Here is a 16,550-nt window from a genome sequence, read left to right as displayed (position 1 = left end):
GTTTTTTTAGATGGCTATTAGCGGATATATAGCAATGATGTACAGTCATCAATTCGTGCAGTGTCATCCCAAGGGACTCAACCTACAAGCGACCCCTGCATCGATCTCAATTTTTCTATTTCAGACTATAACCTGTTGAAGCTGAAGACATAAAAATGTACTCTAGTATACTAGAGTTTCTAGTCGTGCTTAAGCTACCAAAGCGAGCTGGGCACGCTAAAAATTCAGATTACCACAGCATGAAGCAACGTCATCTGATACTGTAAAAATATCAAACAAATCCATCACTGATATGTTTCGGGCATGGACAGATAACAAAAGTCTTTGGAATCAATTATTCATGGCCTGCCCTACCTGTGGAATTATACCTTCATGCATAGAAGATTACATTGCGTGCCGAAGGTTGGACTCGCCATGTTTGTATGGGTCGTGAGTGGCTATAGCTAGGCACCGTCCAGTACGTTTTGCTGTAGGAAACCTCGAAGCAAATTTGTGTGTACAGGCTCAACATTCCAGTTGTTTTATGTCACACTGTGGTTACACTGTCTGCATCAGTGGGGAATGTTGACGGTATTACGTAAGCTTGGCCGATGACGTGTTCTCGCGTTTTGTGTGCAGCAGAGTGGAAACCAACATTTGCATTGGACTGGCCTTAGCTTGTCGGTCAGAAATTGCACGAAATTCTTTCCGCGGCGGTAAATGTTCTTTTCTGTCGTGTATTTCCTGGGTCTCCAGTCATGACGCTGGAGTCGGGGCGACCGGGCGGCAGGGGACCCGGCTCCGGGGGGTGCAAACGCCGCTTGCGGTTCAGAAAACTCAAGGCTTTTTCTGAATCATTGACTCGTCTCAAAGGTCGGTTTAACGCTCGGTCTGATGAAGGAGGGGAAAATGAGAGAAATCCTTCGGGCGTTGGCGGGACTCCGCCCGAGCAGACGCCCACTGGCCTTCGCTACAGACTCTCCGCGCTGTCCAAGTCGATGTCATCACTGACTTCCATCGGGGCTACAGGTACGACTCCGTCTGTGACCTTAGAAGAAGCGGACAGTGAGACCGAAAGAGATTCCGGACTGGGCACAGGACGGACCCACAGATACCGCAAGAACGTACAGAAGGCCGTGCGAGGCAGACTCTCCTCTCTATCCCGCTCGCTCGGTAATCTGACCGAAAGTAATCCCAGCTTGCACGAAAGCCACACAAGAAACGAAGAGGATCCGCCCGGGGCGCAAGCTACAGCGGACGGACCCACCGGGGGACTTCGATGGCTTTCCCGCTCTCTCGGTAATCTTGTGGGACTAGGGGGAGAACTGAGCCGTGAAAAGCTAGCGGGGTTCGACAATATTTGCTACGTGGGGTTTGATGAAACTGAGAGAAACACAGCGAACGGTTTCGACAATGTTTGTTACGGTGCTCTAGACGAAGATGAAGAGAATGAAGGTCTTCCATCACCTAGATGTGAGAGTACAAAAGGACAAGCGAGCCAGCAAACTCAGGTATGTTTGTCAACGTTCTTGTATAGATACAATTGATGTTATTGCTATGTAAGATCATAGCATTGATGTTGTCTTAGAATTATGAAGGCAAACTGATCTTTGATGCGTTTCTGTTCCTTTAAAAAACGTTTAAAACGAGCAAAAATGGGAAAATATTACTGCGGGAAATAGATTACCGAGCAATGTCCAATGTTGTTTGAGAACCACAATGGCTACCCGATAGCTTACACAATATCATCTAATAATGGTCGATGCGCTCCACTTGCTAAGAGTCATTGCTACACACAAAGACTAAGTCGTTTTCTCTGTAAGCGAACAATTTTTGAATGGACAGTAAAGGCTTTTATACAATCATGTCGAGTGCAATGCTGATTACAAATAAACGCATTAGTCTTGATTCTATGTAGGATACCATGGCGACTGATGTATTTTTTAGCTCGTAATGAACCGTTAATTGCTATGATCAACAGTCGGCCGGATATCGCGTGGTTGTGATGGGGGCTGAGAACGTGGGGAAGACGGAGTTGGTGCACCAGTTCATGGGCATGGGGCGGCTGGCGTACGTCAACCCTGCTGCAGATCTAGACCTGCAGGCTGGAGAAGACGACGACTCGGCATTTGAGGATCCTTACGCCGACCCGGACCGGATGGGAGGTACATACAATACTGTGTGATGAACATAAGATATCACGATGTAGCCTTTTTTTACTAAATATGAATCGCACGTGAAATATGTGATACTCCGGATACCGTGCCACTCAGAAAGTTTCTGTATATCTGAAAATACAATACATAATACAGATAAATTCAATACGGATCAACATCAGTCACATTGTTCACATTGTTCACATCTTCTATCTACAACTATACTTTTGGTTCTTACAACAAAGAAACAAACAATGCCGTGATGCAACTAGACTTTGTTCAACCCTCATTACTGAATAGTTTTGACTTTTGAAATGATCCCCTTTTTTTGCCCCAACTTTAATCTACCTGTTTGCATGGTACGAGCACTCAGCACACCGGTACCTGGTTTTAATATTTACCCTCAGGCATGGATTTCACACATATATCATCTACTGATTACTCGCTTTTGTTAGAGCCTGACGGGCCTTGGAATAAATGGAGAACAAAACAGTTCCAAATATCAACGTTCGCGATGTAGCTGCCCAGTTTACAACAAGGCGTTGTTTGACGTGTCAGGTCGAATGGACGGGACATAGGTCGTCGTGTCCTTGCACGGCAACCGTGGGGAGCTTTGTATGTCTATCTATATAGACTGTGGACAAGTGTTATAACCTGTTTGCAAAGGTTTTGTTGATGGTTTCTTTAACAGTTTTATAGCAAAGAAACGATCCGTGTACTCATGACATTGTGCCAATAGTTGGATATTATATGGTGTATAGGTAATGGCAAATTCATGTTGTAAAGGGTTCTATGTGGACAAATACTGTGGACAAATGTTATAACCTATTTGCGAAGCCTTTTGTTGATGTTTTCTTTAATAGTTTGATAGCAAAGAAACGATGGCCGCATACTCTATGTGCTCATGGTGCCAATAGTAGGATATTATTTGTACCAACTTTGGGTTCAATTTTCTTGCGCAAAATTAATTTCTCTCAGCAAGCTACGTACACGCGTAATTTTACCACACCCTCTGCATGATTGGAAACCCCGGTCACGGAAGTAATAGATAAGTTACACCATATAGGCGGTCTTGGTTCACACGAATGTTCTTCTACAGAACACTTGGTGGAATGTCAAGTAGTCCTTATCTCAGGAAGTATGCACGGTACCATTACTGGGAATTTGAATCAATTGCAAGAATAAAGCATGCATGGAGCCAAAAATGAAACATGAATAACATTCTCAATGTTTACGGATTGAGCGAGAATGGCCTGTTATCACCACGATCTGTCACAAAGGACGAAAGGCATTTAAAAACAAACGTTGATATCCCAGCAAAAATGAGGGTCACAAAAATACTGGGCGCGCTATTTAGGCACGAATGTCTTGAGACAAACCTTGTCCAGGGGGTAAGGGCAGCCAACAACTCAAACTAGGTAACTGTTGACAGTCAAATTAACGTTAACAGTTACAGGATTATGTCATGATCTGGGGTGTGATCAACACAATTTTAGGGATTTCCTCTGGTGAGCCGCTAGAGGATGTTAGGCTGAAGTGGTTAGAAAGTTCTGTCAAGGATTGAATCACTGTTATTGTTTATATTCTTTCGCGATGTTTTGCACTGCTGTCCTTGTCCTTGGTGCTGAACTGTAGGTCATTTGTGGGAAAGCAAAATGGCGGAGATCACCGTGGACTCACTGTGATTAGTAACAACACACTGGACACAGGGAGACAACAGACAACTTGCCGTTTCAATTCTGACAACTTACCTTGATCTACTATACGTGTCTGAGGCGACATTTGTTGACTTGAATTGACACATCTGTCGGTTGTTGTTTTCTACTTGGTTGTAACATCTCAAAGATCGTCCACATCCACAGTGCCGTGACTTGTGTTGGGCGCTGAGAACGGTAGTAGGCTAAAGTAGTTAGAAAGTTCTGTCGAGGATTGAATCACTGTTATTGTCTATATTCGTTCGCGATGTTTTGCACTGCCGACATATGTCCTTGTCCTTGGTGCTGAACTGTAGGTCATTTGTGGGAGAACAAAATGGCGGAGTCCACTGTTGGCTCACTGTGATTAGTAACACAACACTGGACACAGGGAGACAACATATGTAACTCGCAGTTTCAACTCTTGCAACTTAGCTTGATCTAATACGTGTCTGAGGCGACATTTGTTGACTTGAATTGACACATCTGTCGGTTGCTGTTTTCTACTTGGTTGTAACATCTCGAAGCTCGTCAACATCCAAAGTGCCGTGACTTGTGATGGGCGCTGAGAACGGCACTAGGCTAAAGTAGTAAGAAAGTTCTGTCAAGGATTGAATCACTGTTATTGTTTATATTCCTTCGCGATGTTTTGCACTGCCAACATGTGTCCTTGGCCTTGGTGCTGAACTGTAGGTCATTTGTGGGAAGACAAAATGGCGGAGTCCACTGTGGTCTCACTGTGATTAGTAACACAACACTGGACACAGGAAAACAACATGCAACTCGCAGTTTCAATTCTGACAATTTTCATTGATCTAATACGTGTCTGAGGCGACACGCAAGTTGTATTTGGATTTCGATCATTCACTTGAAGTGACAAGTAAGTAAGTAAGTACTTGAAGTGACACACTTGGAACCAATAAGGTCAATGACCTGAACCAGACGTCTGTCACAATGGTAACTAGTGTTGGGTTACATCATGTTGCAATTTTATAGCAGGAGTGATTTAGATTCCTGTCTGACCATATGCGAAGGTAAACATTATGTATTTCCTTTGCAAATGTTACCTTTCTAGTTGGTTGTAAAGCAGGTGTTTTCTACATAGGTGTAACATCTCAAAGCTCGTCCACTGAAATCTAACATCCACAGTGCCGTGACTTTCCATGACGTACGTGACAGGATCTAAACTATAATTACATGAGTGCAGTAGATCAAAGCTGACGTCAATTCGTCTGCTTCATGTATAACTAATTACCGAGGAGCTTTGTACCAAAGGGTCTTGACGCAGTCACAAAGTACATGGGATGAGGTTCTTCAAACAGTAGAAATCCTCTCATCCTCCATCCCGTATATAGAAGTAGTCCTTCCGTACACACGATCCGAAAATGGGAGCACCTCTTCTCTGTTCCTGGCGAGTTCTTGAACTTGATGTGCGTAGATGGTATGAGTGAGAAGAGCGGGGCCCTAGTGGTGCTGTTCCATGATGACTAATAAAGTAGTGACTCTTGTCTCGAGAGAGGTTCCCAATTTGGCTCTGGTCATTTCAGTGCACTGCAGGATTATGGGGTAAGCCTGTTTTCAGAAGCCACTAATAGTTGGAGGACGCTTTCAAAAATCTTGAGCAAAATACGTACCAGAAAAAGCCAGTCAAGGTCATATGACACCGATAGACCCGACAAGTCTGAGCCTAGATAATCCCGTAGCTTTGGTGTGTGCGTCTAGAGCTTACGTTTAGTTACGACTTTACGTCGAAGATTACTAGTAATACGTATAGGCGAGATGCTGACCTTTTAAAGGCATGGATAACAAAACATAGGCAAACAGTGATGGCGCTTATGGTGAAGGAGGATGATTATAGAGATTACTAGTAATAATTAGATTTAGAGGAAATTTTGCTTTTCCGCTTTGTGGTTTGGGAAGTTGTTTGTTTTGCTTCTCTACTCAAAGGACCACGGTGGGGTTGTGAGGCGTAATGATAGAGAGCTGGACTCGGAACCAAGAGGTCCCGGGTTCGAGTCCTGACATGCCACCGATCTTGTGCCCTCGGAATAGGCACTTAACACGACTTTCCTCACTTAAATCAAGTTAAAATGAGTATTGTTCTACCCTGTATTTGCCCTCTGCGTTGGTGGCGGCATAAAATAAGTTGAAAACTCGAGTGTTCCGTCACAATGTCTAGTCATGAAATGTTGGAATTAATAAAAAAAAGGACCACCCGAGATGTTAAATGATGATAAACATGAAAAATAAGAGTCGTGCATAAGAACATAAACTATTAGATGAAGTATCTCCAAATAAATCATTGGAGAAAGTGATAGAACTTGTGTTATATGCCATGGAATTGGGTCATATCGGTAGTGAACCGTTCCCAGCAAGCATATAGTATGCATGAAGCATACCTTTATACAATACAGAAATGCTATATGAAGTGTTCAATTGTGCGTAAATGTATTAGACAGATGGGCATTCATCTGACATCAATTGATACGTGTCAAGTGATATATCTCTCAGTAATAAAATTCCACCTCTGTCTCTTCAATACTTCTTTGGCGTTGGGTAGTACAGGCATTCCTTTATTGTGTAGGATAATTAATCACGGATTCTTTTTAAAGAAAAATGTGAGCAAGACTTTTCTGCTTCGTTAAATGTTACAGAGCATCACTTAGGCACAGTGTATGAGCGAGAACTGAAGGTCGGCGGAGAGAAGACCAAGCTTTGGATTCTGGACATGTCTGCCAAGGTAGTTACGTATTCCTCGTTTGAGAACGTTTTTTTTGCTCTGTTTCCTTCTCCTCTTCTTCTCCAAACAAATAATGTCAATGACCTGAACCAGACGTCTGTCACCATGGTAACTGTGTTGGGTGACATCGTGTTGCAATTTTATAGCAGGAGGGATTTAGACTCCTGTCACCGTATATATGAATGTGTTTGAGTAAGAATGAACCATATGCGAAGGTATACGTAAACATTTGCTTTCCAAATGTTGCGTTTCTGATTATTTGTCGTTTTCCTCCATGAAAATAATGGGTTTGACGTACATATCTATTACAGTAGAGATAGGTGAACGCCAGGGTCAACTTGAATTCAGCCTATTATCCAAATCCTCCATTGAAAGATCATCGCACAACTTGTTTAATCATTCTGCGTAGATGGCGCCATTAATATTTATATATAAAGTTCTATGGAATTTGAGTGCGGCGTCATCTTGTATGTATTTATGTTTTTGCCGTTTTAATAAAAAAAAGATCACAACGAGTTGTTGTTTTTCCCATCAAAGGATCTCCGTGAGGATGTCGACCACACTTACCTGGACGTCGGAAACGCCTTCGTGGTGGTCTACTCGTGCACGGACAGGGCAAGTTTTAACGAGGCCCTGAACACGTGCGCCTCCCTGCGGCAGAGACGCCGGGCATGTGGAACACCTGTCATCCTGGTGGCCAACAAGAGCGACCTGGTCAGGTGCAGGCAGGTGTGCCCGAAAGGTAAGCTTACTTTTCAACCTTTGTTTTTCTATGAAATACTCAGAGTATTTACAAACCACACATGCATTGTATGGTCCTAATAGTGGAAGTACACACGTCTTTTATAAGCTTAAGCCTCTTTGCAATCCGTCTTTATAAAAGATTTATGGTGATCTATAGACTTTTAGATTAATAATTGATCTTCTATAAGCTACAAACGTGGCATACGTTGCCATCTCAAGGCAACCCAATATACAAAGGATATCGTGCCGTTTCAAGGCAAAAGCAAGTGGCAGCACAATGCTACGGAACAAAAGGTGTTATGGTTAAATTTAAACTTTTGATCCAGCACAATGAAGTTCTCTCACCTAGAGCTTTCGACCAGTCACTCTGGTCTTCCTCAGTGGACTAACCCACCTGGCTTTTTTTAAGTGTGACTTCAACACTGGGTCAAAGGTATCTGGTAGACTACTGAGGAAGACCAGAGTGACTGGTAGGAAGCTCTAGGTGAGAGAACTTTATTGTGTTGGATCAAAAGTTTTAAATTTAAACATATACATGTACAATGTAACTACATGTACCAACACAGATGAACTTTCATGTAAAAGGTGTTATGTTCTATGACAATACAATAATTGCTATTGCGTGAACCAGTCAAATGTTATATTTCTTGTGTCTCCATGTTTTTAGAGGCCGTATCCTGCGCTTTGGTCCTGGACTGTAAGTTCATAGAAACGTCAGCCATGTACGACCTGAACGTGGACCTACTCTTTGAGGGTGTGGTCCGTCAGCTGCGCCTGCGCGGGAGGGGACTCTCGGCAGACAAGCCGCCACCCGTCGCCGCATGCGCAGCAGGGGACAGCCACGGACGGTACAAAAAGAAGCTGCAGAACTTTGTCGACCAGTTCTTGCCAGTTCAGGACAGAATGGCCAAACTGAAGGCCAAGTCGTGTGGTGACTTGTCTGTTTTGTAGTTACACAATCACAGTAACATCACAACAACACATGCCATCAAGTAATTTATGTTTACTGAAGGAAAACATATTCGTTTTTGCTCTGTTTCCTCTTCTTCTTCTCCAAACAAATAAGTTCAGTGACCCAAACCAGACGTCTGTCACCATGGTAACTAGTGTTGGGTTACATCATCTTGCAATTTTACAGCAGGAGGGATTCAGACTCCTGTCTGACCATATATATGAATGTGTTTGAGTAAGAATTAACAGAGCAGACCATATGCTAAAGGAAACATTATGCATTTGCTTTGCAAATGTTACCTTTCTACATTGCAGTGTTAGGTGTTGCATTCACCTGATACATGTAACATTATGTACTTAAATCTTACTGGATCTTGGTCATCATATGCTTTACAACATTGACTTTGGTGTTATCTAATGGTGAACTTTGATCTGTGTGTTAAATGTATGGATATTGTATTTATTCATAGACTTACATGTAATTAAGTTTTAACTTCTACTGAGCTACATGTATGATAGATGTATGAAGGATATTAGATGATATGATGCTGTGAAACTTGTTCTCTTGTAAATGTTATGAATGGTTAGCACACTGTTTGAAATGATGGTGTTTGTTGCTCTGTATATCAGCCTTACTGTGTGTACACAACCTGTTCTTGCCATAATAATGCAAAGTAAGGTGATATTATTATTTATCATTTGGCAGTATTTTATTTCATTTCCTAGAAATTTACTGTAAAAAATTACATTGATGTATTGTCTTCTGATACTATAAATATTATTAGCATCATACATATTGTTAATAATGCTTCATATGAAATTGCACTCGTCCATTTACGATACCTTTTCTGTCTCTAGGAACAAGACAGAATAAGACATAAAGTGAAATTGCCATATGACTGGTTCATTCTATCTAATAATAAAGGTATACAGGCACTGTTGGTATCATCCACCTCATGAAACATGTAAGACAAGTATGAAAATTATTCCACATTTACAATATTCCTTTCTTCGCATAAAAGCTGTATGACTTTTTTTCATCAATTCTGTCCCCAAGATTTTAGGAACTTCCTTTATCCCTGCAACAAGATGCAATTTCAGATGTTTCAGAAAATTATTCTTTATAATGGCACTCAAGTTGTTTAAATCCTGTCATTTACTCTTCTTTGACTTTGTCTTTTTTCCCTTTGAGGCACTGTCATCCTGGAAAGAAAACAAAGAGGAAAATGTGTGTCAATGGACAGATATCATCAAATAAAAGGAAAGTGATCTCGAACCAATTTCAGCTCACTGAAGAGCTAATCTCCCACTGGTCGTAACAGAGAAGACAGAGTACGTTATGTACAGCATACGTATTTACAGGTTCATTGTACTGGGGAAATTCGCCTAGCTCTTTTCGACAAGCACAACGAACAGTGGACCTCGGCTTAATGACCTGTCCTAAGGACTGCTCCCCTTTCCAGTAGCAGGCATGCCGGGTGAGGAACAGCTGGGATTCGAACTCCCAACCTCTTAGTCCAGAGGCAGGGTCACTAACCACTGGACTATGCACGCTATTTCGAAACTACCTTTGCTCACTTATACAAAAAGACAATAATACAGGTGTCTAATACAGGTGTCTATGGAGACACCTGATCCTCACCTTTGCTTCCAGGTAGCCGCAGGTGTCCAGGATGTTGCGGGTGCAGTTGTTGATGTGTTTGAACCTGTCTGGTCCGAGGAGGATTCCTCCGTACCACCTGGACACAATCACCAGCACATTCCTCACATCCAGGAGCTGGCAGAATTACAAATAGAGAACAGTCAATGTGATATACATAAATCTGTAAATTCCAGTTGTGAAATAAAGACAGAAACTATCACAGACAAGGTTTGAATACATCTTGTCCATTTCAAAATGCCAAAAAGAATTGAATGTTACCTAGGAGTTTTTGTCATCTCATCCAATCATTAATTTTTTTCAGGAACAATTCAAAGAAGAAATTTATTTTATTTCACATTATTTTATTTTGAACTAAGAATATAACAGTATACTAGAGTAATTACCTCCATTATGTGCAGCATACGGCCCCCTGCTGCAGTCTCTCCGTCATCATCACAATCTTGGAGAAAAGAATTCCTGTCTTCACAATAGATTCTGGAAGTACAAAAGTCAAAATCACATGATTGCAAGGGATATACTAACTGAATAGCAACATTCCTCATACAGTTTTTGGTATCTTGAGAAAACGAGCTTACAGAATGAAGTATTGGAGTTTGGGCTCAGAAGTACTTTACCTGTAGGCCAGAATGTTGTTTGTGGCATTGGCAATCTTCTTGTTCTCCATCAGTTTCCCCTGTACCTGTTTTACCTGACAAAAATCAGACAAATTATGTAGCAACCCTACGGATCTGCAACCTTCTATTACTACTAATGTAGCTCCAGTGCCAAACTGGTACACTGTAGAAATCATATACAAAATGTCTATGGTTTGAAAAATCTAAAAACAGCAATGCGTTTACATTTCAAAGACACTTTCAAAAAATATGAAGAAATGATGTTTATCAAACTACTGTAAAGTTTGGACTACCCATCTCACCTGCCTGACAGACACTACAGGTGCCAGGTGTGCCTGGAAGGTGCTCCTCTTGTCTGTGATTGGCTCCCCGTGGTGGATGGGTGGGAGTTCTTCATCTTTGGATCAACCAAAAAAGGTTCTCAGATACTGGTACAATTACCTCTATCAAACTATGCTATATCAAACCCTAGCTTGTGCTAGAGAAGCAATACAGTCCTATCCCCGCCGACTAAAAAAACACAAGCATGACAATGCAAGCAACTTCAAAAGCCATATCACCATTGACAAAAGAGACCCATGGCTTATTTGAAATTGGACAGTATCAATCTTCAAACAAAATCTCTGACATCAGTGAATAGTTTCATCAGGTTGGTAAGTCTCTGAGTAAAGAGACTCTTTTTACACAACCAAGCCCTGAGGAAGGCGACAGACGGTCACCGAAACGTCAGCTGAATTGGTTGGTTGTGTGAAAAGAGTCTCCTTACTAAAAATCTCTGATATGTAAGTTAAAAATACACGATGACAAAATAAATGCACTGCATTGTTCTTTGCTTGTTCTTTTGTTTAAGTCTGTTTGGAAGTTGCTAAAAGGTTTCCCTTTTACATGGAATATGGAGATTAGTAAGTCCTGGAGCTAATGTTACCTTGAACAGGTGAAAGATCACTACCCGTATCTGAGGAAGCAGGAGACATCACAACTGTGACTGTTCCTTCAACATCGTCTTGCTCACAGCTTTCTTTGGCACTGCTTGATGGACCTTTTATGATGGACACAAGAAAAGAGAATTGAATGTTTTGTAATATATACATTTAAACAAACAAATGAACATAACATTATAGTGTTAAACCTATACAGTGTACGACGTATTATGTGACATATGTGAAGTGTTAGAAACACATTGTGTATTATTGGGTCAACAGGGCATTCTACTAAAGTAAACAGTAAAGACAAATACATGTACTATAGACATATTGATGTGTTCAAAGCAACAAGAAGAAATAAACAAATACAGCATACTAGTATTCATTCCATTTATTCCATATAACTTAAGAGTATAGATAAATAGAACCGCAAAAACACACCTGTCAGGTCCCTTTCTCCTTTCTCCATCAGAAATTCTCTGACCCTCTCCACCCAGAGGAAAAGAACGGGCTCCCCAATGTTCTGTCTGTCAGGAAAGAAAAGTAAAAATAATATAAAAACTTACACCTTAAAAATTTATGCCCAATAATGAAGAAATGTTATAAATAAGGTGCAGACTTACAAGTAAACTTCATCCAGACTTCTAGACAGTTCAATTCGTTCTTGTCCTTTCAACCACGGTGCGCTGAAATAAAGAAGTAAATAAAAAAAAATAGCTAAATATTGTGATCAAGTGAGAAAAATCTTAAATAATCTTTGATACATCAAGTGCAAATTATAATCTTATTTATAAATAACGTTACATACAATGAATAAATGTCTTTGAAAAGAGGACAATCAGTTCAATAAAAATCTTGTGATTATCAGTTAATATATCATATAACGTTATATCTAAAAAAGTTACCCAACCTTTAAAAATCATAGTGTACTTACTTCAGCTCATAGATAGGAGGTGACAAACGTGGGTAATCAGTGGGTAAAATAACCTGGAAGTGAAAGACAGCATGTGAACAGCCCTCACTTTTTTTCCTAGTGAGACATTGTAGGTTCATCATGCTTGTATTGAAAGACAAAGTGTGAACTTGTACCAGAAATAACTTGTTCATTTACTTTTTGCTCCTTGTTGCTATCTCACCTTATAATCTCACCTTGTAGACGGTCAGCTATAAAACAAAGTTAACTTTTTTAATACCTGTAGACATAGTGCCCACTGGTGTTTCTCCTCCCCATCTGTGACCTGTATACAGTACACCCGGGACATCTCATCCACAACACACCACTCATCTCCATAGATGGCTGACAGAGCCTCTATCTCCTCCACCTGTAATAAACATTTTGCATTAATATTTTTATGTTTACTGAAGGAAAACATATTGTTTCTGCTCTGTTTCCTCCTCCTCTTCTCCAAACCAATAGGGTCAATGACCTGAACCAGACGTCTGTCACCATGGTAACTAGTGTTGGGTTATGTCATGTTGCAATTTTATAGCAGGAGAGATTTAGACTCCTGTCTCCATATAAATATGTTCATAAACATTTCACATTGAATGTTTCTATCACATACGTTTGGTGTGCTTATGGCTAGAGCAATCCCCAGAACAGGACTCTACTCATTATTAGGAAATTTGAATATGATGAGCAACAGAATACATATGGATCCAGGCTGAAGTTCACATAGGAAAATCGCTGTACTTTTGTGGTGTCAATAAATATAACGTTAATATAATTATAAAGTTTGGTTGTTCCGCCCACCAGTCCACGCCCCCACCCATCCTTACACGTCACCTGTGATGCCAAATTGTCGTCCGATTCTGCTTCCATCTCCTGCCAGTATGAAGCCTGAGGTATCTGAAGGGTGCATGAGTTTGTAGCCCAGCTGTTGACAGTGTAAACGGCCAAATCGGTCAAGCCAGATCGTTTCTTGACGGAGATCTTTAGGAGAAGTCCGTGCTAGCAGACGCCAAAATGTCTACCGACCGCCATTTTCTTTTTTCCCGTCATCCCTCTGGGGAAACATGGCGGAAAGGTAGGTGTGGAGATCACCCAGTCTGTGTGAAATATCGTTGTTTACCGAAATTGTCAAATTTTAGAGGAATATTTTCTATCTTGCATAGTCAAGACGATCTCTTGGTCAATACTGAGCATGTGTAGGTGCCCCTGTATCGTGATTTGAGGGCACTTCGGTTGATCCATATTTCGTCCCCCCTCCCACCCACTTTTTTTTACGTCAGGATGATCATAATATTTTGATCAAATTCTCTAGCATCACTGACAGTCTTCTTATTCTTGAAGTTGTCCTGGATGATGGCATTGCCTTCACTCCTGTTGTTTCAAAGATTACTCACAGTGTTAGCTATACCGGCTGTCTTATAACTCACCCAATAACATTATTATAATATATTAAAGAGAAAAGACCTCCACACAGATGAACCACCTAGTACCATTTGGCTTTGGTCTTGTATCTTATAACGTTACTGATATTTGGGTGACAATTTCTTTTCCAGCATCAAAGTTTATGGTACCTACAGAACATATAAGACACATAAGAAACAAGAAAACTAGTGTCACTGGTATCCTGCACTTTGGTGTTGACCTTGCAAATGAAACTGAAATCCTTAAGTAGTCGTTTGAATTACATTATATTCTTAACCACTATATTTGTCTTCGTCAGAAGGACTATGAAATTGTCTCGCCGGTGTGTGGGGAACTGCGGATTTTGCTATATAACTCTGGAAGGCATGATTCGACGTCCATGATTTTTGGCAGGGATATTACCGCTGTTGAGGCCGAAGTCAAGTACAAGTTTCGGCTTCGTGGGGGGTCCGTGCGTCACGTTAGTGCACCTTTTGTGTTTGTGGCTTGTTAGCAAGATAACTCAAGTATTTGTAAAATGTTGATTATAATTCTTGGTGTGGTGCTTACTATTGTCGGGACCAAGGTTAAGTTCGTTACTGAGCTTCGTGGGGGGTTTCATTGTGACTACAGGGGGCATTTTGTTAATTTTTCTTGTGAGCAGGATAACTTTTGTATGTGTGGATGGAAGTTAATGAAATTTGATAGGCATATTACTGTCGTGGTCTCCAAGATTGAGTTCAAAGATGAGAGTCGTGGAGGTCGTTATGTCCCCGTAATAGGACCTTTTGTGTTTAGAAATCCCCCACCTACATCTGCTTGGAGACAGCCGACAGCTGGATATAGCCAGGAACCCCATAATGGGATGGGATCAAATGACGTTACATTGAGGGATTGTACTATAACTTCAGCAGGGGGAGGATAGGTTGGACACATGTCAGGTTATTTTCTACGGCCACACCAAGTAATTGCTATGGATGACGTCCACTGGAGACCTTAAATCTAATTACCTTAAATTTAAGGCAAGCGCGCAATAAAAACACGAAGGGCCGAAAAACGAGATGCCTAGATTTGGAATATACTAACTGTAGAAGTACAAATGTTAGGACACAAAGAACACAAGAAACAAGTCTTCTATTTGTCATAAAGACAAATTAACGAAAGTTTATTGCAAATACATGCCCGAGGGCTAATTGCAGACAAAACAGCAGTAGTCACCCTGTTCTGATTCTTTCCTTTATTATTTTTTTGCGGCGCTGTCGTGACACTTTCAACACAGTAAGAATTTCTTGAACGTTTTTTTCCAGTAACAGTCCAAACTCAAATAACGTAGGGGGGGGGGGCTAACACGGGTGACGACGCATCTGTATAATCTGCGGCAAACCGTTTCAGGGTGTTCTGTACCATAAAAATAGTACAGAGATTCTTTTGTTCTTTAGACCAAATTGATTATTAAAAAGAGTGAAGAATACGCATGTTAATTTCTCTAGAACGATGTACCTCTGACGAAGACATGAGATCTCCGACCTCTAGTTTATTTTGTTTGTCTGCAGAGTTTAGTGAGTTGACAACCTCAGCCTCATCATGCCGAAGGAACCCAAAGTAACAGGTCTGTCCCCCAATGAGGGACCTCCTGGGACTAAAGTCACCATCCGAGGGGAGAACCTTGGGACAGGCGCAACAGATCTCACAGGTTTATTTATTTAGTTTTGTTTTCTTTAGCCTGAGTAGCCCGCTCAGTTATTAAACACTGGTTGGTTAAACGTATATCTTCTGTTGAAGACATCAATTTCAGAATTGTCTGTTTATTTCTGTCAAGGAACCATAGTCACTATACAAAATGTTGATCTACTTACTGATGCTATTTGGTCATGTTCAACTTTTTATGTAAATTAATGTAACTGTATGTGTTGTAGATATATTGCCTTCCTATGGAAGAAAACACATACCGATATACGTTGATGAAGGTTAGACATCCAGCTAAACAATACTCATAGGAAATTTTCATTTTTCCATACACTCACATTTCAAGTTTAACTAGAATTAGTACAAATTTTGCTTTCATACTAATAGTAGTACTTAAGAATCAACTACAAACTTGCACTTTGTATGGCATCAGTATCTCAATCTCAAAGAGTTACACCCAACAGCTTTGTTACATCTGAAGTTGAAGTGTAACTAGAAACATAACGTTATATCTAAGATCATTGCATTTTTTCTGTGCTCTTCAACAAGTTCCAGTTTTACATTTTGAGGCCCATAGAAGAAATTTTACACACTCATGTGTCACTCGCAATTCACTCTCATCAGTAACTACGTATATGTACTGGCAGCACTATGTTGATCTGGTGTTCAAATGGCAATGAAGTTACTTTTTTTTTAAATCTCACTGTTCTTACCCATTTTTCACTGTATATATATGCCTCTCTGTTTTTAATGTTATGTAAGAATATGGGCCTTTGGTGCCTGAAATAAAGAATAAATGAACAAATCTGTACTGTGCTTTTGCCTGCAGGTCTGACCATATGTGGTGTGAACTGCCTGCTGACTGCGGAGTGGGTGTCGCCCAGTAAGATCACCTGTAAGACGGGTCTGTGTAAGGGTAAGGGTGAGGTCATCGTCACCACCCGCTCAGGTGGGCTGGGCACCTGTACTGTCACCTTCAGGGGATATGTCATGCAGACAGGTAAGTACTTACAGAAAAATGCTGACATACGTTTTTTTAGTATTATT

General features: G+C 40.9%; 3 protein-coding genes across 3 annotated transcripts in view; 2 read left to right on the top strand and 1 right to left on the bottom strand.

The window, feature by feature from the left end:
* The first annotated feature begins 463 nt into the window (after positions 1–463).
* On the top strand, positions 464–8,376 carry LOC109473380. Its single transcript, XM_019773241.1, has 5 exons — positions 464–1,490; positions 1,961–2,144; positions 6,484–6,569; positions 7,107–7,311; positions 7,981–8,376. Exons 1-5 carry the CDS (start codon positions 738–740, stop codon positions 8,262–8,264), a joined length of 1,512 nt encoding a protein of 503 aa, XP_019628800.1. The 5' UTR covers positions 464–737; the 3' UTR covers positions 8,265–8,376.
* Positions 8,377–8,531: 155 nt separating this feature from the next.
* On the bottom strand, positions 8,532–13,476 carry LOC109473959 (protein IMPACT-like). Its single transcript, XM_019774148.1, has 11 exons — positions 13,251–13,476; positions 12,658–12,786; positions 12,399–12,451; positions 12,088–12,150; positions 11,906–11,991; positions 11,467–11,580; positions 10,844–10,938; positions 10,542–10,615; positions 10,311–10,401; positions 9,907–10,041; positions 8,532–9,467 (listed from the first exon to the last, which is right to left on the bottom strand). Exons 1-11 carry the CDS (start codon positions 13,284–13,286, stop codon positions 9,417–9,419), a joined length of 927 nt encoding a protein of 308 aa, XP_019629707.1. The 5' UTR covers positions 13,287–13,476; the 3' UTR covers positions 8,532–9,416.
* Positions 13,469–16,550, top strand: part of LOC109473379 (exocyst complex component 2-like) — a 42,945-nt gene continuing 39,863 nt past the window's right edge. Inside the window, exons 1-3 of the mRNA XM_019773240.1 lie at positions 13,469–13,491; positions 15,371–15,510; positions 16,333–16,503. Of these exons, the coding sequence (XP_019628799.1) occupies positions 15,402–15,510; positions 16,333–16,503 (280 nt within the window). The 5' untranslated portion in view covers positions 13,469–13,491; positions 15,371–15,401. The remainder of the gene's footprint in view (positions 13,492–15,370; positions 15,511–16,332; positions 16,504–16,550) is intronic.

This window comes from Branchiostoma belcheri, unplaced genomic scaffold, assembly GCF_001625305.1.
Source record: "Branchiostoma belcheri isolate BF01 breed outbred unplaced genomic scaffold, Haploidv18h27 scaffold3, whole genome shotgun sequence".
In the NCBI taxonomy this organism is placed as follows: Eukaryota; Metazoa; Chordata; class Leptocardii; order Amphioxiformes; family Branchiostomatidae; genus Branchiostoma; species Branchiostoma belcheri.
Note: the sequence above shows the minus strand (reverse complement) of the source record. Positions and strands in the feature narration are given on the sequence as shown.